This window comes from Leptidea sinapis, chromosome 9, assembly GCF_905404315.1.
Source record: "Leptidea sinapis chromosome 9, ilLepSina1.1, whole genome shotgun sequence".
Lineage (NCBI taxonomy): Eukaryota > Metazoa > Arthropoda > Insecta > Lepidoptera > Pieridae > Leptidea > Leptidea sinapis.
This window is the reverse complement of record NC_066273.1, coordinates 4,751,250-4,774,095: the sequence shown is the minus strand read 5'-3', so window position 1 is coordinate 4,774,095 and position 22,846 is coordinate 4,751,250. Positions and strand designations below refer to the sequence as shown.

At 39.1% G+C, this 22,846-nt stretch overlaps 2 protein-coding genes across 2 annotated transcripts; one reads left to right on the top strand and one right to left on the bottom strand.

The window, feature by feature from the left end:
* The first annotated feature begins 11,988 nt into the window (after window positions 1-11,988).
* On the top strand, window positions 11,989-14,363 carry LOC126966000 (uncharacterized). Its single transcript, XM_050809863.1, has 2 exons — window positions 11,989-12,394; window positions 13,645-14,363. The coding sequence occupies exons 1-2, from the start codon at window positions 12,223-12,225 to the stop codon at window positions 14,337-14,339; spliced, it is 867 nt and encodes a 288-aa protein (XP_050665820.1). The 5' UTR covers window positions 11,989-12,222; the 3' UTR covers window positions 14,340-14,363.
* On the bottom strand, window positions 12,386-14,771 carry LOC126965982 (uncharacterized). The gene is made up of 2 exons (XM_050809838.1): window positions 14,354-14,771; window positions 12,386-13,512 (listed from the first exon to the last, which is right to left on the bottom strand). Exons 1-2 carry the CDS (start codon window positions 14,641-14,643, stop codon window positions 12,630-12,632), a joined length of 1,173 nt encoding a protein of 390 aa, XP_050665795.1. The 5' UTR covers window positions 14,644-14,771; the 3' UTR covers window positions 12,386-12,629.
* Between the last annotated feature and the right edge of the window lie 8,075 nt (window positions 14,772-22,846).

Sequence of the window (22,846 nt, the reverse complement as noted above, 5' to 3'; positions counted from 1 at the left end):
CCCTAAAACAGCTAAAAACTACAAGGAGCCGGGTGATGATGGAATTACAGCTGATCTTCGAAGAGTTGGTGGTACCCCTGTATTAAAGAAACTCCAGAAACTATTCAATTCCGTCATCCTCGAGGGCAAAACGCCGCAAGCATGGCACAGAAGTATAGTTATGCTGTTCTACAAAAAGGGCGATAAAATGCTTTTGCCCTGTGCTGCCCCGGGGTGTAAAAAGAATAGGGTAGCCCCAAGTCCAAGGGTGTCGTAAGAGGCGACTACGGGCTTTTTGAAAGTGGGAGAGTCACGCTGCTGTCTTATGACGTCAGCACAATCGGGCCAGACTCGTCCGGGTTACTTACCACACTCGCACAGAATACCGGCGTGAAGTAGCGGCCTAGTACCGCTATGTTTCGCATAGGTTAGTGTCGCCCCCCCCCCCCCCCCCCCCAACAAAATATGAGAGCGGTCCTAAAAAAGAAATTACCCCAAGAGGGTACCGGCTCTTTTAGAGCCGGAGAATCCCTCCCCGAGCATTCGCGCTCGGGCTGCCCCTCGTATTCTGGGGAGGGCACAGTACCGCGTATGTCACAGGACAAACAGGGCAGCAACACAACGGCACCCCGCTCCACGCTTAATGTGGACTTTTGCAATATCAGGGGAATTCACTCCAACTTAAACGCCGTCCACCACCACCTTGAGACGGCGCAGCTGGCCTTGTGTTTCCTTACGGAGACGCAGATATCTCGACCTAGCGATACGTCATATTTAACGTACCCCGGGTACAAAATTGAGCATAATTTCATGCCTCATGCCGGGGTATGTGTGTACGTTAGGGAGGATATCTGCTGTCGCCGTCTCGGCAATTTTGAGGGTAGGGGCCTGTCTACTCTCTGGCTCCGCGTAGATTTAGAGGACCGCGTCCGCATCTATGCGTGTGTCTACAGGTCCCATAGTGGTAACGCAGAAACGGATCACCTCATGGGCTGCGTTCAAGCGGCATTTGATGACGTGCTTGCTCCGCTGAAATCGTAGTCTTGGGTGATTTCAACGGGCACAATGCCGAATGGCTTGGATCACGTACCACAGACTACGCAGGGCGATCTGTGCATAATTTTGCATTGGCGTATGGTCTGTCCCAATTGGTTGAGACGCCGACGCGGCTCCCGGATGTGGATAGCCACATGCCGTCCTTATTAGATCTTCTGCTGACTACACATCCCGATGGTTACCAGTTCTCTGTCGACACCCCTCTCGGAACGTCCGACCATTGCCTGGTCAGGAGTGTAGTGCCTATCCGACGCCAACGTCGCAGACCACCAGCGACCCGCCGTGTTTGGCACTACAAGTCAGCAGATTAGGATAGGATGCGTTCCTTTTTTGCATCCTACCCTTGGGGCAGGGTTTGTTTCCCTTCGGATGATCCTAGTGCCTGCGCCGTTGCAGTAGCCGATGTGATACTGCAGGGTATGGATATTTTTATACCAAGCTCTGTAATACCGATCGGTGGCAGATCACAGCCCTGGTTCGATGCGTCAGTTAAAGCAGCATCTGACTGCAAAAAACAGGCGTATCAAACTTGGGTTGCGGCGCTGGGCTCAAAGGATCCGAACTGCAAAGTTCTGAAGAGGAAATATAACCGTGCCTCCACATTTTTTAAGCGGCAAATCGCCCGTGCGATTTCGAAGCACGTCGTCAAAATTGGCGAGCAGCTTTCCAGTTACCCGACCGGAACACGCAAGTTCTGGTCGTTGTCGAAAGCTGCTCTTGGTAACATCAACCAGCCGTCCATGCCGCCGTTGCACATGAGGAATGACACCCTGGCTCATACGGCAAAAGAGAAAGCCGATCTCCTGAGCACTCTTTTTGCCTCCAACTCGACTCTTGACGACAACGGAAAAACACCGTCGACCATCCCGCGGTGTCAGAGCTCCGTAAGTACAGTTCCGACAGAAAACTGTTAGGCGAGCTCTGTTTTCGTTGGACGTCAGGAAGTCGAGCGGGCCGGATAACATTTCTCCAATCGTGCTTAGAATGTGTGCCACTGAGTTGACGCCGGTGCTAACGCGTTTATTCCGGCACTCTTATTCAAAAGGCGTAGTCCCTGATTCATGGAAGACAGCCCTTGTCCATCCGATCCCAAAAAAAGGAGACAGTTCGGATCCGGCAAACTACAGGCCTATTGCTATTACCTCCCTACTCTCCAAAATCATGGAGAGCATAATTAACCGCCAGCTCTTGGTATACCTTGAGGGTCACCAGTTGATCAACGACCGGCAGTACGGCTTTCGCCATGGTCGGTCGACTGGCGATCTTCTGGTATACCTAACACACAGATGGGCGGCGGCTATTGAAAGCAAGGAGGTAGGCCTGGCAGTTGGTCTGGATATAGTGAAGGCCTTTGATCGTGTATGGCACAAGGCGCTCCTCGCAAAACTTCCATCATTTGGGCTTCCAGAGAGGTTATGCAAGTGGACCTCCAGCTTCCTCACTGGGCGCAGCATACAGGTCGTTATCAACGGTTATTGCTCGAATCCCAAGCCCGTGAACGCTGGAGTGCCCCAAGGCTGTGTGCTATCTCCCACGCTGTTTCTTCTGCATATCAAAGATATGTTGGACACTGCCAACATGCATTGCTATGCAGACGACAGCACTGGTGATGCCGTATACACGGGCCATGCAGGTCTTTCTAGGGAAAACGTCGACCAGTGCCGGGAGGAACTTGTGTCTTCTAACGAGTCCTCTCTCGAGAAGGTCGCGGAATGGGGTAAGTTGAACCTTGTCCAATTTAACCCCCAGAAGACTCAAGTTTGCGCGTTTACCACTAAAAAAACCCCATTTGCCGTATCACCGCTCTTCGAGAACACTTCCCTTAAAGCCTCGCCTAGTATCGGAATACTGGGTCTCGAAATCTCGAGCAATTGCCAATTCCGTGGCCATCTGGAGGGCAAAGCCAAGTCCAGGTCCGGCCTCACATGGAGTATTGCTGTCATCTCTGGTCTGGCGCACCTCAGTATCAGCTCGATCCATTTGACCGCGTGCAACGCAGAGCAGCTCGAATTGTCGGGGACCCAGTACTCTGTGAACGGCTGGATCACTTGGCGTTGTGTAGAGACGTCGCTTCATTGTGTGTTTTCTACCGCATTTATGACGGGGAGTGTTCCGAAGAGCCAATTGTTTTCGAAGCGACGATAGTGGTGGTAGTATCATCAAAGATATCCATTCCTCAATCTGGGCGTTCGATGGTGAAATGGTAATAAATCGAAATCTTGACATACAATCCTAAATTGTAATCTGTAAGAACCACGCCACCATTCTTCGGTATTCAAAGCTTTGTAGTCTAACTTCAAACGCTTTTAACGCAAAAATAAACAATAAACTACTCGTATGTGACTAATATTTAAATTATGTTTTTCCACAGCAAAACAACAATTTTGCATCCAATTGAGTTGGATTGTTAGTTCAGAAAAATATGAATTTGTATGCGGACAGCGAATGAACGCATGGTCTACTCATTTTACAGACCCGGTGCAGTCACCGACAAAATAGATTTTTTCTAAAGTAATACCTTTATCTATACGATTATTATAAAGGTAGTAAATAATTAGAATTTTATATGTTTTGATATCAGTAGGAGGCTTCTTTGCACCGGATTCCGGCTAGATTATGGGTACCACAACGGCGCCTATTTCTGCCGTGAAGCAATAATATGTAAACATTATTGTGTTTCGTTCTGAAGGGCGCCGTTGCTAGTGAAATTACTTGGCAAATGAGACTTAACATTTGAACATCAAGGTGACGAGTGCAATTGTAGTGCCACTCAGAATCTATGGGTTTGGGCAGGGCTTATCAATTACCATCAGGTGAACGACCTGCTCGTCGCGTCCCTTAGTTTCACAAAAAAATTTAAAAGTAGTTCTTGTTACTAATAATTTGATTTAAAATCTATGGTTTTTAGCGCACAGACAAAGGGAAAGGTCTACCCACCGAGATAACAACCGGAGGTAGGTGGTGAATACTCATGAATACCAATGCAGCCTCACTCACGTAAAAACCTTAGTGCCTTCTTGGCTTTGGGTCTAAGCCTTCATCGAAGGCGACCTTCTCTTGGTGAGAGAGAGGCACAAGCGGCACTCTTTTGGGAGTACCCGCTGTGATAAAATCTAAGGATGATATAGACAGACTATCAAGTCTACTTGTTGACAAGTTCTAAAACGTGTTAGTTCATGATAATGTTACTAATAATATTGTCGCGCAACAACGCTTCGACGTGCATGACAAGAGTTGTCAAACTTCATGTCCACGTAGCAACGGTTCAACGTACATGACGGGAGTTTTTAAACTAGATGTCGCGTAGCAACGCTTCAAAGTACATGACAGGAGTTGTCAAACTTCAATCCAAAACTTCAAGTTTCAAGTTGTCAAATTTCGACAGCTCCGTCAACAATACTCATAGCTGAGCGGAAAAGTGTTTACTTCAGACGTTGTTGACACTGTTTCGATACCAGTGGAAGGAATTTTTAAAGTTAAAGGAAATATCTAGTAAGTTCAGGATCAAATAGAACAGAGAAAGAAGGATGGAAAATGTGTAAGGAGGATAAAAATAGTTAAAAGAAATTTCTCGAACAATTTATATTTAAAGACGGAATGGAAGAGAGTCATTTTGAAAATAGAACAGATCCGGGGGTATATATGCCGTACTAAGCGTGGCCAACGGCAGCTCTAGTTCAGACTCAAAAGTGTAAAGGAAAAGAAGGAAGAAAAGTAGTGAAAAGTTGAACCAGGAGAAGAAGAAGATAGAAGAGAAAGTATCCGTTGAAATTACCGCCGCCGACAAGAGGAACAGCGGTAGACCGGCGAAGTGCAACTTCAGAAAAGTGAACGCAAATAAAGACTCGTTCCTATAAGCGGAATATTATTTCCAAGCAGTGGGTTGTAAAACAGTAAAAAACCCACTCTCTTGTCAATATGAACCATGGCTCATTCGATTCATGAAGACGTCTAGATAACGAAAAACAACCGACCTCAAAAACACTATTCCAAAACAATAGATATGTATGTACTAAAAAGTATAAAAATATTTGGGATTTTTTATAGAATCTAATTAATTAATGTAATTCTAGTTACGATTATTGTTATTTTTGGAATCGGTGTCCTTCCGCCGCGACCCGCTCTCGCCTCCTCATGACTTAAGCACATCTCACCTATAACTATGTATGTACTTACAAGCCTATCATGGAGGACACCGACCACACGGGAAGCACCAGCTTTCAGATAAAAAAGAATCATCGAAATCGGTTCACCCAGTCGAAAGTGTTGAGGTAACAAACATAAAAAAAACATACGGACGAATTGAGAACCTCCTCCTTTTTTGAAGTCGGTTAAAAAGTATCGAAAGTATGTACGTGCAAATAAAACACTGCAATTGTTATTAACAAATTAAAATGAAAAAAGATAGCCCTTATTTTTCGTTATTAACTCAAAAACAATTAATATTAATGAATTATGAAAAAGATAAACTATTATTAATTAACTATTTTATTCCAATCCAGTGATTGGAATAAAATAGTTATATCTGAAATGACTACAAAATTGTTTCAATAATATATCTAGCTATCCATTTTTAACTTTGAGGAGCCTTTCTTATACATATACTTAACAAAATTAGGGGATAACAGTGAATTAATGTTTATTTTTTTGTTAATAATTATTTTAAGTTTATAATATTTTTTTTTTTTTCATTTTTACACAAATTCAAAATGACTATTACTTCCACAGTACTTTATAATATAGCCTAAAACTTATATGAAACGTCTAAAAAATGGTTCAGTTAACTCTAGTTAAAACGGAGCTTAATTGCTGTTGAGTGGTTCAAAAATTGAACCAATAGCACTATCGAATAACGGCTGTTTTCAATAACCTATCTATCCTTAGTTTAACTTACTAGAGGTAGACAAATCTATCCTTTTACGCTTACTTACATTTCTATTACCTATCGACATAAAGCATTGGACTATAACTATATTGGACATAACTTTGGATAGATCTTAATCTTGTCATTAAACGGTGACAGCAATGTATCCGTAACTAGAGATACGTTATTGGAAACGGTCGTAAACAAACAACCGTTAAAAGTATCTCAGAAACCAGACATAATTAAAATATAATCAAAACAGAATATTATTGTACTGAACTGCTGCTGGGTGAACATGTTCACTTCACTCTATAAGTCGAATAAAGACAGACAATTATGAAGCTATTTTGTTTGGAGGAATCTTAATCACGCTCCGTTCATGAAAGAAACGCTATTATCTGATTGCAACTTCAAAAATGACATTTATTGTTTAGATATTAAATACAATATACAATTCACATCATATAATACCTATTAACATTTTGTTGACGAGTGTACATTCATAGAAAAACGTTGATTCAATTCACAGATGCTCCAGACAACAGGGCTGCCTCTCTTCTACTCGATATTGGAAGACTATGCCTCAACCCTGGACTTTACTCTAACAAAAAGGCATGTAATATCTACAAATGTTTTTATACCGACAAACTCGGTAGCAAATTGCAGATAATGTTTGCTTTTGAAATAATAGTAATACAGGGTGGACCAAAATCCGTTTATAATTGGAATAATGATAAAAAAAAAACTAATTACAGTAGACACACAAATCACATCATCCATATACAATCCTTCATTATTCTGGCATTGCTGCAATCTAGAGCGGAAATTTTCGATAACAGCTTTACATGTTTCTGTTGAGATGTTTTGGATTTCTATGCGAATACGATCCCTATATTCGTCAAGAGTTACTGGGTTGGTGTCGTTAACTTTAGCCTTAAGATATCCCCAAAGAAAAACATCCATTGGAAACAGATCCGGGCTACGAGGCGGCCAGTTAATGTCCCCTATTTTCGATATCACTTTTGGGCCAAAAATGTCTCGAGCTGCCCTTAACGAGTCATTACATGTATGACAAGTGGCTCCATCTTGCTAAAACCATGAGCGTTGATTAGAACCAACAAAATCCTGCAGCGCGGGAGCGAAAAAGTTTTGTAACATGGTGATATACCGCTCGGAATTCACTGTAACCGCCGTCCTCTTGAGTCTTCAAAAAAGTATGGACCAATAATGCCTCTTGCTGATAAAGCACCCCATACTGTAACTTTGAGTGAATGCAGGGATTTCTAATGCTTTAATTACGACAATTTTGTCTATTAGCATGCCCATTTAGGTGGAAGTGTGCCTCGTCTGAGAAAAAAATGTTTGTAAAACTGGTGAATCGCTCTACCATTTCGTTCGCAAACTGCAACCTAGTGGCATGGTCCTGAGGCCTCAATTCCGGCACCATTTGGATTTTATAGGGATGTAGACTGAAATCTTTCTTGAGAATGCGGTTTAATGATGTTCTTGGCACGTAAAGAACAGCAGACCGCTTTCGAGTTGAAAGTCCCGGTTGGTCACGAACAGACGATTTTACTCGCTCCACGTTTTCTGGTCCCTCGAGGTAAATCCATTGTTGAACCCATCTTCTCAAACTTGAGCACCCATTTTTTAATTAACACACCTGTCTTGTAATGATTGCAAAACTTTCGTTGAGCTAAGGTCGCAAAATCGTTGTTTCGATAGTACTCTTGCAATGCCACCTCCACCCCCCTCCGCCGCCGCTGCTAGACGCGGCAACCGATTCAAATGTTAACGGACTTTTGGTCAACCCTGTATTATATTGTTGGCAATATGTAAATTGTATCACATTCTATGCTAATTCTATATTTATGTATTCGTGTGTTTGTTAAAAAATATGAAAATATTTGGCTTTTGCAAACTGGCCAGTGAATTCTTGCCATTCTATTCGATGCAAATTCATTCATAAGAAAATGTGACGAGACGAGCAAAACATTAAGTCTCATTAACCCAGAAACACAGCACTGCTTGACGGCAGAAAAAGGCAGGCAGGATGGACCTGGACGATCTGATCCAGATCACCGGAATACGTTGGATGAGGGCAGCGAAGGACCGATTGTCGTGGAGATCTTTGGGGGATGCCTTTATCCAGCAGTAGACATCTTACAGCTGGTTTGGATGAATGAAGATTGAATTGGCACTAAGGTCCATATTAAGAAGACTCACATGACATCAAGCGTGTCATTGTCACTGTCTTCATAAAAATCTATAAAAAAGACAACAATACATTTGATCGAAATAACTTATGAAAGTCTCTCTGGAATTTGGACTTAATTCTTTTTTTTTATTTACGATTTACTCTCTCAGGTTCCTTTCAAGCTAAAAGTAAACTTTCCACAACAAGCACTTACTTTCAGCCACCTTTTTTTTCATGAAATAGGAGGACAAACGAGCGTACGGGTCACGTGAGGTGTTAGGTGATCACCGCCGGCCTCATTCTCTTGCAACACCAGAGGAATCATAGGAGCCTTGCCGGCCTTTATGGAGGGTGTACGCGCTTTTTTTAAAGGTACCCATGTCGTATCGTCCCGGAAACACCGCACAAGGCAGCTCATTCTACAGCTTTGTAGTACGTGGAAGAAAGCTCCTTAAAAACCGCACTGTGGAGGACCGCCACACATTCAGATGGTGGCGATGATATCCTAACTGACCGTTTGTCATTTGTAATATAAAATTTAGTAACATATATAACAGAAATTGTTAAAGTTTTTTCTGTGCTCTCAGCTATCGCTCACTTAGCCTGTTTGAAAGTTTTCTTAAATTCGTCTCACAATATTGCAAATAGAGTAAACTATAGTTTAACTAACAATTCAGGTAGTTAAGGTGTAAACTTAGACGCAAACTACCCGAGTTACTTTGAAGTAGAACTCGATTAATGCAAACTTTATTTATTACCCCGACAGACCACCAAGAGACTGCAGGCAAATGACTTTAGTTCACCCGAATATTAAAGGAAGATTTATGCTATAATAAGTGACTTTGTTCCGTAACAACGATGTCAGCAAATTTCTTGAGGAACATTCAATATTAATTCAATGCCTAATAGACACGTAGGCAGAGTTTTGCTTCAGACAATTTTTAAGCAACTAACTATTCTTTGTGCTTTTCAGATTTTATGTATATTTTGTAAGGGCTTGGACCCATCTTGCTGGTTGCCACCGACCCTGGAGCCACCAACAACAAAACCTACATTCACCTTTACTATTCCCACACCGAAAAATACTAAGGAACCAACAACAGAAGCAGCTGCTCCCGAAGAATAATATATCCTTAGATAATTTTAATGTCTAGATAAAGTTTCTTGCTGTTAAACAATCGATAAAAGTAGACGAGGAATATTAGTTTAGTGTGCGTGTCTAGCTACGTCTTACACTCACGATTTGTATTCCACTTTAGGTTAGTGGCATAAAGAGGCATAAATGGCATAAAAGGCATTTATTTTCTCAAAATTGATTCCTTTAGAATTCTTTTTTTGATGTCATTTCTAATATACTAGATACTACTACCGCTTCGGAAACAAATGGCGCTCTGAGAGAGAAGAGGCGCCGCAAGAAACTCTCCCAGCATTCTTTTTTTGTGCTCTTTTTAATAAAAATATACAATATTGTACTTTCAATGCTATTGCTATAAAATAATCATAGCCTAGTCCCAGGCTGTCCGATCACTTAGATATTCAGCTGTGGAGTAATAGGACTTACGACAGAGGCATTTTTTTATATTGTGCGTGGATTGCTCAAAATAGAGGTTAGTTCTAAACACAATTTTTTCCGTTTTCACAGCTATCACAGTCTATCAAGACGTATATATGCTCTAAGAATATATCAATAGAAATATATTAATTAATTATCAAGATTTTTACTTTGTAGTGTTAAAATAATAATTTATCTTAGTATATTCTTTGTTGTTTTATTGCTTGTAATAAAATAATACTACAAACTACGACGAAAAACCTATATGTGTGATTTAAAGTCACGTACCTTAGTCATTTTATGTTTTTTTATTAAAAAAAAGGGACGAGACGAGCAGGACATTCAGCTGATGGTAATTGATACGCAATACCCATTGCAATGCGGTGCCGCTCATGATTCTTGAAAAACCCAAAAATTCCGAGCGGCACTACAATTGCACTCGTCATCTTAAGACATTAGATGTTAAATCTCATTTGCCCAGTAATTTCACTAGCTACGGCGCCCTTCAGACCGAAAAACGGTAATGTTTACACATTAATTAATAAACAGCATCAATTTAATTAATGTTCTTAAATTTAATTTCAACTTAAATCTCATTGTCATTAAATTAATTATTCTCATTGGAGACTTATACGAGTACATTATATCTAACGTAATAATAATATTGTAAGCAACATCTGTTTGTAATAATCTCTTGATAACTGCGTAATTAAATTTTCTTTCTTGTAATGTAACACTTATATAGTAACCCGTGGACATTGTCGTTGGTTATGCACTTAGTACTAATTATGTTATTTCTTCCTCTAATGTAATCGTCTAGTGTATAATTGCTTTGTGTCCCAAATAAAATAAAATACTTACAAATAGGTGTCGTTGTGGTACCCATAATCTAGCCGGCTTCCTGTGCAAAGGAGGTAGAATGGTAAGAAGTCTTTACAAATCAGTTGAAGTTTTTCTAGTGTAAACGACACGAGAATCACAACACTAAAACTGTTGATAAGCTATCAACAGAGAATTTTAAATACAACAGAGTAATTTTGCTTGAAACACCATTTGTTGTTCGCAAGTAATTTGCTAAGGTAATTTATTCCCTAAAAGTAAGTTATCCTTTGACCTCTATGAAGTTTGTTTACAACCCTAAAACTGACACAATTTACTGAAATCATTCTAAGCTGTGTTCTAAAGCTTATTTTTTTTATTTAGTACTAGCTGACCCGACAGACGTTGTTCTATCAATAAGCGGTTCGAGAGATATGGTAAATGCGTGGATGAGTGCGCGGGTGGGATCGTGAACGACAAACTATATATGTAAACTTTCCTTGAGCTTCAACGAATATATAACAAAAGATTTCATTGAGATCGGTCGAATAGTTTAGGAGTTATTAGGGAACATACAAACATACATTCTCTTTAATATATATAGATAGACAGTGACAATAGCATAACATATTGCAACAACACTTGGTTAACGTCATGAAGCTATATCAGTTCGTAAAGGGTCTTTGACATTGGGAGAAGAACTGATAAGAAAGTCCGTGCCATCTTTTTCAAAATCATATTAGAACTTAGCCTATTTAAAGAAATGTTATACATTTTTAAGTAAATTAAGTTTGTTAAGGTATTTAAGGTCATATAACCATAATGTTAACACCAGGAACAGACATAAACTTATGATGCCTACTACTCGGCTAAGTCGAGTTAGTAAGTCTTTTGTGGGGCGATGTATATGTTTTTACAACAAGATCCCAGAAAATGTTCAAAACAGAAGTATAACGTTATTCAAGAGACTTGTTAAAAAACGTTTGTATGGTAAAGGTTACTATAACATAAATGACTTTCTTAATGATACCACAGATTGGAAATGGAGTGATCAGGCTGTTAAATAATAAGTTTAATTGTAAAATATAACTTTGTAAACATATTTATTCGATGAAAAAAAAAAAGCCCGCTGAGTTTGTTGCGCCCATTCTTCTCAGGTCTGAGGCATTCATTTTGGAATGGGTGGTAGTTTTTTGACTTTCAATAAGTGATCTCACATCCTATTTTGAATAAAAATATTTGAATTTGAATAAAATTTATTTATATGATGTAATGTTTTTCTGCACGTCCGCGGGTGTGAATATGTGACACGGGACGGAGTGTGTAATAGGAAGAACTCTTAACTAGACCATAGATAACAGAAACTAGATAATATCATGATGAATTTGGTACATACCCATGATGGTAAATTTGGTCGACAGATGGTGCCAAATAATTATGCGAAAGATTTTTGTGTTTGGAGGTAAACGGTTCAGCACATATATATCAATATAATAGGCTCTTAGCTTGAAGGTCTCTTAGAGCTAGTTCAGACATGGCGGATTCCGCGCGGATGCAAATCGCGCGGTTGAACCGCGCGGATCCTAATTACATTAGCGCCTTACAAATCGTTCATACCTGTCCGCACGGATTGACAATCCGCGCGGCTCAACCGCTAAAAATGAATTCGCGCGGTCGCCGCTCGGTTTTATTTACTTGACGTACCTAGAGGGCGTTCAGTTGCTCCGCGGAAGCCGCGCGTATCGGACGGTGACAATGGATCGCTTCGACACCGAGCTATTCATCGATGAGGTGGAAAAAAGACCTGCTTTGTGGAACATCCAATGTGCAGAATATTCTAACAAAACGATTAAAAACGGAGCTTGGCAGGAGCTGGTGGAGATTTTTGGAGAAAATGAGGATTCTTTGGAAAAGAAGGTTCTTTTTGGTCAGTAGACATTTAATTATACATTTTACCAGGGTAGTTTACATGTTTTGTAATAGACAGTCCACCCCAAATAACTGAAATGTGTATAACGTTGTTTGGCGGTACGTAACGAGCGCGGGAAAACTATCACGTTACCACAGTAACGTATAGCTATTAACTGTAATATGTACAACCCACCAACGCGACGCGCCATCTTGAGTTTAGTTATTTGGCGCGAACTGTAACAATTTTAATTTCATATTTTCGTGTCTTGCCATTCTACACGACCCTCATTCACAAAGTAATTAGCATATTTGTCTCTAATGTTTAATGATGATGGTGTACCCCTTCCTGCATGTAATGTAATAAGATTACTCATTGGCGCAGTATGTAAAGTATCTTCATACTGTATACCATCTCTAGTTCTAACAAAATTGTGTAGCACGCAACAGGCCTTTATTATGTCTTCGGCAAAGTCTATATTCACGTTTATAGGCCTATGAAAAATGCGCCACTTGTTTGCCAGAATTCCGAAAGTGCATTCAATAAAACGTCGAGCTCTTGATAACCTGTAATTAAATATTTTTTTTTCATATGATAGCCCTTTACCTGCATAGGGTCGCATTACATTTTCGGATAAACCAAACGCTTCATCGCCAACTATGACGTATGGCAATGGTTTAGGATCTGTTTCAGATATTGGTTTAGGTTTTGGTATGTGTAATGACTTTTCTATTAACCTTTTATAAAATGCTGAATTTTTAAAAATTGCAGAATCACTACTTTTTCCGTAAGATCCGATATCTATGAAAGTAAAACAATAGTTACTATCACAAAGTGCCAACAGTACTATGGAAAAAAAAGTTTTGTAATTATAATACAAAGAACCCGAATCTTTGGGTTTTGTAATCCTTATATGCTTGCCATCTATGGCGCCTATGCAATTGGGAAAATTTGCATATTTTTCAAAATCTTTAGCTATTTTCTTCCATATATCTTCGCTGGGTTCAGGCATGACGTTTTTTGTGACTTTTTCCCACAGAGTTTCACATACTTCACGGACAATTCCTGTGATTGTAGATTTGCCAAGACGAAAGTTGTAATGTAGTTCTCCAAAGGAACAACCAGTACCCAGATATCTGAAAAATAAAATATTAATCTGTATCGTTTTGAAAGTCTGCCGGGTCCGCTAGTTAAAGCATAATGAGTGTCTTGAATTACCTAACCGCTACTGTATTTATATTTGTTAAAGATAGTGATTTCTGTTCCAGGTGTATCATTACAAAAAAAATGGAAGAACATCCGTGATGCTTATAATAAGGAATTCAAGAAAGGCAAATCAATTCCTTCTGGTTCTGGTGCATGTAAAGGTTCAAAATACATGTATTTCGACCGGCTTTCTTTTCTTCAGAAGACGATAGAAAACAAAGAAACTATCACAAACATAGATGAAGCCAAAAATGAAGAAATTCGGAACATTGACCAAAAGCTAGATAATTTTGTAAATGCACGTGAAATACAACCGGTACCCAATAAAAGGAAGAAAACTAAAATTACTTCAGAAGAGCGATTGGCTAACATATTAGAAAATAGTATTGAATCAAGAGATAAAATACAAAGACAAATACAAGAAAGTATGTCAAAGCAAGATGATGATGATAAACTTTTTTGCATGTCATTGTATAAAGAGTTAAAGAAAGTTCCAGAAAATAAACGATTGGCTACTAAAATTGAATTGCTCCAGGTAATACAGAAAGGGCAGAAATTACCATCGCCTATTCATATCACGAGCCAGCAAAACACGCATAATGCAGTATTTTGGCAAAACCAACAATATTCAAACCCACAAGGATATTTCACTGGATATTCTACAATAGTACCAGGAGAGTCTCCATCGCCTTTATCATGCAATAGCACTGACGATTCACAGTCTTCTATAGTACAAAATATATATTCTGACGTATAAAATAAATATCTTACCTTAATGTGATCACGAGTTTTTCTTCTGGGGACACGCTTGACCTCATATGGGTATCATTAGATTCAATTTGTTTACTCATCATTTCTAATAATTCATCAAATGAATTTATCGACATTCTCAAATAATTGAAGAATTTTGGTTCAAAACTTCTTAATTTTGGATATAAAGTCTGAAACTGACCATGAGTAAACCGATCGCGTAATATTGGATGCACCCAATACTGCCGTTTCTTCTTTCTTTCTTTTTTACGGAGCAACAAGTACACACATATTGCTTCTTCGACTTCCATGATTGGACTGTCACCCTATGCGAATAACGGCACTCCGCATGTACATCCGCGCCTGTCTGAACACTTGCGTTTAGAACCGCGCGATTTGCATCCGCGCGGAATCCGCCATGTCTGAACTAGCTCTTAGTCTTATCGGTTCAGGAAAATTGCCACGGTAATGGATTCTACAAAGTAGCTGTGCGACGTAAGTGTTTCTCGCGATATGCGCCGCGCCGATAAAGAATGCTTTACATTAACATCATGCAGGTTTACTTTCGTATTTTGAACTAAGCGTCATAATATTATTTCAACCATTTTGTATGGAGCATGTCGCACCAGACTGGTGCTGCACAGAGCGTCGCTGCGCGTCGCGGCATAGTTGCCTCCGAGAGAATATTTTGACGCGCAGTACAGCGACGCTCAGTGCGACACAGCAAGCGGCGCGTCGCTTCAGCGGCCCGATTCACATAATTTTACATGAGCGATATCGCAGCGACATCTGTCGTTCACCTAAGATTCGTATTCACGTGATTTAAATCGCACGTTCGCGAAACGATCCTATCCAAAACTCGCTAAAGCGTATTCACGTCAGCTAGACGGACTTCAATCGTTGTGTCAGTGGTATTCTGCTATCTTTTTACAATCGGTTACAAACGATTTAATGTCAAATCGAACGTCTGAGAAGTCGCTGAACTGAAGTTGGTAATTTGCAGTTGTTGGCTTTTGAAAATTTTTTCATAAACATGAATATCAGCTTTATTAAATAGCTATATTTAATAAATAATTAAGTAGGTATATAATTAGTCCAATAACATAGGCGAAGGTAAATAAATACCTTCTCTTTATTCTATCTCTTCCATCCTCAGTAAGAGGAAAATAAATATGTTTTTTGAATAACTCAACATCATTAAGTGCTTTAGTCATCTGTCGCACTGCTCTAGACACTGTAGGTTGAGATACCTACTGAGTTGAAATTACTCTGACCAACAATGGTTTGGTAAGATCCTGTAGCATAAAATGCTACTGCTATTAATAGTTACCTATAATGAAAAAAAACACATGATTTTATAATTTATTTAATTAAAGTCTTAAATATAGTAAATATCTAGTCAGATAAGTAGGTAGGTACCTACTAAGATCTTACTTGGTAACTACCAACCTAAATAGGAAACTAAGTATAGTATTACGCTCTCATGGAATTAGAGGAACGAGGTCTTCAATAAGACCAAGGACTAAATCCTTGGTAAAGCGAAATGTTTTCACGAACTCCGTATCTGTCATTTCGAAAGCAAAATATTTGTTGATCCTTATAATATTTCGGCGAAGACGTTCTCTTCGCCGGTCTTCCCTTTCAGAAAGATCCAAAAGTAGCCAAGACAAGCTGATATTCATGTTTATGACAAAACTTTCAACAGCCAACAACTGCAAATTACTAACTTCAGTTCAGCGACTTCTCAGACGTTCGATTTGACATTAAATCGTTGGTAACCGATTGTAAAAAAATAGCAGAATACCACTGACGCCACGATTGAAGTCCGTCTAGATGACGTGAATACGCTTTAGCGATTTTTGGATAGGATCGTTTCTCGAACGTGCGATTTAAATCACGTGAATACGAATCGTAGGTGAACGACAGATGTCGCTGCGATATCGCTCATGTAAAATTACGTGAATCGGGCCGCTGTTAATTGTTAAATTTATGCAATTTTGTCTTTAATTTAATTAATGTTAGTAACTAAATAAAAATAATTTAATCGTTAATTTTATTAGTTCAATTTAATAAATTAATAATTTTATTTTATTCATTCATTTTGGACACATACCATGATGACTTTGACATCTTATATTTTTTCTCTTCGATTAATAAGTTTTTATTCTTCACACAATAAAGAAATAATGACCGAATCCACCTCACTATCGTCCATCTTGTAATGTTGCTCGCACGCGATCTGCTATAGAAATGACGCGAGCTGCCGCTTACTGCAGTTGTAGTGCCATAGGTACCGTCTAGCGACGTGAAGCGTCGCGACGCGCAGCGCCGCTGTAATGCGTTCCGACCTTTAAGCATACCTCACTGTTTACGACATGTCAATTAAAATCGGTTACAGGAACAATTAATTCACTTTACTATCTTCCTGTATCTGTGTTTTAAATTTTCTTCGCTTTGTTTTTATTTACGTTAGTATATTGTAAATGAATGGCAGTAAGCATAATAATAGTAGGAGTAGTAATACAAATAAAAATAAATGTCTAAAACCGCGATAAAAATAGTACCAGTGGGAAGCTCCTTTGCACAGGATGCCGGCTAGATAGAACGGCTCCTATTTCTGCCGTGAAGTAGTAGTGTGTAAGCTTTATTATTTTTCGGACTGAAGGGCGATGTAGCTAGTGAAATTACTGGACAAATGTGACTTAACATCTTATGTCTCAAGGTAACGAGCGCAATTGTAGTGCCGCTTAGAATTTTTGGGTTTGTCAAGAATCCTGAACGCAGATGACAATGCAGTATAATGAGCGCGGTATATCAGTTACCATTTGTAGAACGTCCTGCTGGTCTCGTCCCTTATTTTCAGAAAAAAAAAATAAAGTAAGTAGATATAGCGATAAGTAGAAACTCACAATATAAAAAGTTAAAGTGCATTGTAAATGGAAGGAGAAGTTATTCTGCAGTCACGGTTCAATGCACGCGAGAACTTTTCTTCAATTTCCTTTGAAATTTACTGAAGAAGATGTTATTGTGGATGAGGCTTGCTTATATTACACATTATAATTGTGTTATACAAATATATTGATGATGGCATATGGCACTTGGTGATAAAGCTGTGTAAAAAATAAATAAGCGTGTATTTCTGGTTCAGAGAATTCAAATGTAGAAGCGGTCATCTCTGTGACGATATTTGTCAACATCTCTAGCATGTATACTATTAACAAGCACGAAGAGGCGGTAAATGCGTTCAAAGAAGCCATTCAAGACGTCCCTCAGGAAGACTGGAGGAACTGATTTATACAATGGTATAATACAAACGAGCGCACGGGTCACCCGATGTTAAGTGATCACCGCCGCCCACATTTTCTTGCAACACCAGAGGTATCACAGAGCGTTTAGAAAGTATACGTGCTTTTTTTGAAGGTACCCATGTCGTATCGTCCTGGAAACACCGCACAAGGAAGCTCATTCCACAGCTTGGTCGTAAGTGCAAGAAAGTTCCTTGAAACCTCACTGTGGATATACTATGTTTTATATATTTATACTTTGAAAAACAATACATATAATATGTGGCACCATTACAAAGAATCCATAAACTTGCAGTAAGATCTATAAACCAGACAACGAACTCCGCAAACTGAGTCCGTAAACAATTCGTAGTTTCTGTGTCCCGTTCCTGTTCCTTTGTCTCACATTGTTGTGCGAAGTAAGTTCCAATGCCGCGCGGCCATTCCCTGTTCAATGCATTCCTGGTTACTAACCCTAATTGCGATTTGTTTCAAGAATGAGCAATTTATTTGAGCGTCTGTTTGAGTTTTCATGATATAACTAAATGTTACGTAATCCTGTTGCTTACTTGTTTATTATTTCTTGTATATTCTTTATAATTGACTACCCTGTTTGTTATTATTTGAGTAAAATTCTTAGGGGTTATGTGCCTGTATTATTCATTAGTAACTGAGTCGATCAAAGTGTACATTCAGTATGCTACAACAATCGATACAACTGCTAGTATGGTTATAATATTTGGTGATCACTATTAGTGTATTTATTAGTAATTGGTCTATAGAAAGAAGTGATTTACTGACAGCTGAGACGTGTGTTTCCGTTCCCTGTCCTTATCTACCTTGCCTTACACGTAACAGTATACCAGCGTTTATTGAAATATTACCCGTATGCGGCTAAAATTGGGGTTTATTTTTTATATGGGCAGTATCCATTTCAAAGGAAAAAGCCACAAGAGAGTGTTGTTCCTTTTAAAGCTAGTCTTAATGTACGAGTAATAAAAATTACAAATAGAAACTAGGTGACAATACCCACCCAGCGGCGGTATAAGCATCAGCCTATCAGACAGACTCCTGATAAAGCCAACAGTTATTAACCCTGAACGAATCGACCCTAGCCTCCGAATACGTTTTTGAAGCGCTACAGCAACGTTTTAAGCCCATAAAGAAACGAAAAACGTTTTTGTACGCGACACGTGTGCCATTGTGCGACTTCTTAGTATAGGATATAGTTTTAAAATTTTCTTATAGACCACACACAATGTTGCGATAAGGAGTTGTTGCGACACACCTGTTATAATATTATCATCTTTAGGTAAACATTAAAATTTCTTGTCACGTTGTTTATAGCAAACTGTTTGCAAAATTTGTTTTTCCACAGTTTGTTCCAACTTAGAGATAGGACAGATTTTATTTCGGTTCGTGACCCTTATATAAATCATGAACCTGCCAAAGCACTTCTTCGCAACAAGACTAAATTCCCGGAAAACATCAAGGTCTACTCTGATCACACACCATTGCAAGTAAAATTTTATAATGAGATAAAAAATGAGCTTTCGGTCCGACTTGAGAGGGGCGAAAAAGACTTGACAATAAAATATATCAAAGGAATCCCTAAAATAATCCACGTCCCAAATAACTACAAATAAACGTAGAGGGTAAATGATCATTAAACTGATATAATTAAGAATATATTGTAATTTCAACTTTATTTTGCATAAAAATATCAATGAGATCATTTTAATATTCATAGTTTGGCAGTTCTGCTATGACATTATTAATTACAAAAACAGGGAAAAAGTAAATAATAATTTTAATGTCTGAGGTTATTATTTTCGTAATTGACAAAGAAAATCTATATATTCTGCATTTTTGAAATTTTTTATATATTTTTAAATTGTATAGGTGAAGTGAGGCGTACCGGTCTCCAAATAGCTTGTATATAAAGTTTTCAATAACTATTCTTGTTTTTTAAAGCACAACTTTGTATGTGCGTAAATAAATACACAGACTCTCATAATTAATTTTCCCACAAAAGCGTCATATGAAGCGCAATTTTAGGAAATTTAATATAAATTATTCCATTTGAATTAGTGACAATACAAGAATTGTTGAATTTCATTTACAGTAATTTCTGCATTGGTAGTCTGGGGGTGTTCAGATTCCACCTACTTGCATAGTTCGAAATATAATAAGAGATGATGAATATTTTTTTATAATTTTTTAATTTGTTTATTACCTATCCATTACTATAGATCCCAACCGATAGAAAAAATCATTGTTTGCGAGAACATAAACAAATGAGGAGATCTACTCGCAAAATCGACAGCGATTCATTCGGAACGATACTATAATACCCCGAATATATAGCACCTACCCAAATCAACTCTAACATATGTTCGTATTCCATATCGTTTATCGTAACAGCATCGTAACCTTAGACTAATATTTTGATTAATTTACGATGTTAGAGTGAATGAATTATGCGCAAATCTTGAAAAAGTAATTATTATTTGTGCTATGTCGCCGATAAGTGTCAAGAGTCAAAACACTTCACATTCATCAAATCATGAGTTCAATTATAGAGTATATTTTTTCAGGGAACTCTTTACTTTTACTTAATGTGGGTGTATGAAGTGCGTATTAATTATTGTTGCATGAAAAAAAATGTTATCTTTGAAAACCCATTTATTTCCAGTTTACGGATTGATATATCTACTGCCCTCGTGACGTACATTGCATATATTTAATGTTTAATGATTAAACTGTAAATATTAATTTAAAAGAGTCGCAATGATTTCCGTGCCACGGCTCATTAAGATGTGGGTTAAAAAACATATTGATATAATTTTTACTTAAGTGAAATAAATATTTGAATTTAAGCAGGGTTAGTTGTGATCACTTATTGTTCACGCAAGCTAAGAGGCAGGTATATTTTTTTATACTTATACTTAAACGTAATTATAAAGTATCTAGCTCTTGGCCTATCCTTCTTCATTCGCGCATACTAAGCAAGTGTTTGCGTCTGCAACAGTATGCTTCAGAGACCTTAATTAAAAGGGATCCTTACACAGCGATTAGCTACAATAATATGTGTGATCCCTCTTTAAATCTAATTAACTTATCGCTGTTCTTGAGTAAAACTTTAATAGAAGCATTTTCATGTTATAATCGTTTTTGAATATTAATATTAAATTTAGTTTAAGGAACTGAAAAAAAGCGTTTTTGATTTTTTATTTGTGCTAATTGATTGATTGAGAATTCAAATAAATACACTTAGAAAAAATTTAAGTACTTATTTATTTCTGTTTATTTTTACTACTTAATTAAGTATGGTATCAGCTGTTTTTATGCTTTTTTATAACAACTTGATATACGAGCGCTTTATCAGCAAATAAAATGGGAAGAGAAGGATAATATAAATATAGTTTTAGTCGAAAAAAATTGAATTGAAGTAAAATAACTAACCATAAAAATATTTTAATATTATATCGGAGCAATTACTACAAAATGCCTATTATAAAAACAAGAATAATTTAGTTTAAAAATTTTTTTTTGAATTAGTTCATAAATCATCACTGGATTACATTGTGATGTAAAATTATTGTACAAACATGATTTATAATCACGTGCACGTGCGCCGAGCCCTATAAATACGGCCATAGTGTCGACAATCGAGGCGGGAGTTCGATTCAGGCAGGCAACGCGAGCACACGTGCCGCGTTATCTGTCCTTCTTCGAATATTTTAATTACCTGCGTTATCGCACTATCTGCTCAGGCCACCTGGGTTAGCTATTGTTATCGCGCGCTATTGTTCGGGACTCTTTGAGTCTCGCACCTGTTACGTTCCTTCGCGGAACGTAGCTTAGTGATTATAAGTGTTAATTACCCGGTTTTACGATCGTGTTAGTTAGCACCTGTGCTGTGTTTCACGATTCTGCACGCTAATCGTGTGTGTTGTGAGTGTTGCAGATCGTGCCGTGTGTGTCTTCTCCGTGGGGGCCTGCACAGCGTACATCGGGGTTCCGGCCCAACCAGTCTACATCCAGCAAAGCTAAGTCTTAGGCTTAGTTATTATTATTAATTTCTTTTAATTTTGCATACTTTATTATTATTAATAGTATTTTATTAATGTGCAAGTGCACAACTAAACTATAGTTGTCCACTTTATCATTATATTCCCCCTCTGCCTGACTCGGGCAGCGGGGGTTGTCACCCGCTTAACTTTTAATAACAACCATGGCTTCACCAATGGTTGCCGACGAGGGCCTTCTAAGCGCCCTGCTAGATAAGCTATTTACGGAGAAGATCGCTCCGTTAATTAAGGAAACGATAGATATCCAGACAGCGAAATCCAAATCTAAAAAATACAGATCGTCATCTGACGTTTCGAGTTCCGACGGGGAATCCGAAATGGAGATAGGCAATGCGTCCGACGCAAGTTCCGTGGCCTCGGTCAAACCGAGGAAAGTGATCACCCGATCAGCCCGTCCGCCTGTCCTTCAGGCGTACTTTGACGCGCAGGCGACCCCTAAGGTCCCCGCGGCCAGTCCTGACCGCACGGAAGCCCCTCAGGCTTCCAGTGCTTCACCGGCCCAGCCGGAAACCGCTCTACCGTCGAGAGCGGAGAGTGTCGCGTCGGATGCTGACGGCTTCATCACCGTCAGTCGCAAGAAGAAGCGCGGTCGCGAATCGCCTTCTCTTGATGGCACACCCGCGAAGAAAGCCGCGGCCACGACTGGCTCCGCTCCTGCGTCCGCGCCCGCGCCCGCTAAAGCCCGCGTACCGCCTCCGACCAAGCGCCCGCCTCCTATTTTTATAGGGGACCGAGGCCAATGGTTAGCCATCAAAAACAGGATCCCGAAGACGCTCACCTTCCAGGCGAGGGCGTACCAATCTCTAATCAAAATAGAGACCAGAGAGGTAGCGGACCACAGCGCCCTGACATCTCTTCTTAGAGAGCTGAGTGTGGGCTTCCACACGTACGCCCTGCCTGAGGAGAAGCGTCTGAGGGTCGTTATTAGGAACGTCCCCAAAGAGTTAGACGAGGCCGACATTCTGTCGGACCTCAAAGAGCAGGGTTACCCTGCACACGAGGTGCACCGTATGCGCGGAACCAACAATAAACAACCATTTAACATGGTTCTCGTAGTCCTCGACCTCATGCAAGAGGGAAAGGAAATCTTCAATATAAAATCGGTTTGTTCCCTTCAGGGCATCCGTACCGAAGCT

What these genes read in the sequence shown, in the direction of transcription:
- LOC126965982 (XM_050809838.1), bottom strand. Translation starts at nt 14,643, where the DNA reads ATGGAAGTCGAAGAAGCAATATGTGTGTACTTGTTGCTCCGTAAAAAA. An exon ending in AAACTCGTGATCACATTAAG is followed by an intron (nt 13,513 to 14,353) that starts GTAAGATATTTA and finishes TTTATTTTTCAG; the next exon opens with ATATCTGGGTACTGGTTGTT.
- LOC126966000 (XM_050809863.1), top strand. Translation starts at nt 12,223, where the DNA reads ATGGATCGCTTCGACACCGAGCTATTCATCGATGAGGTGGAAAAAAGA. An exon ending in GGAAAAGAAGGTTCTTTTTG is followed by an intron (nt 12,395 to 13,644) that starts GTCAGTAGACAT and finishes TTTCTGTTCCAG; the next exon opens with GTGTATCATTACAAAAAAAA.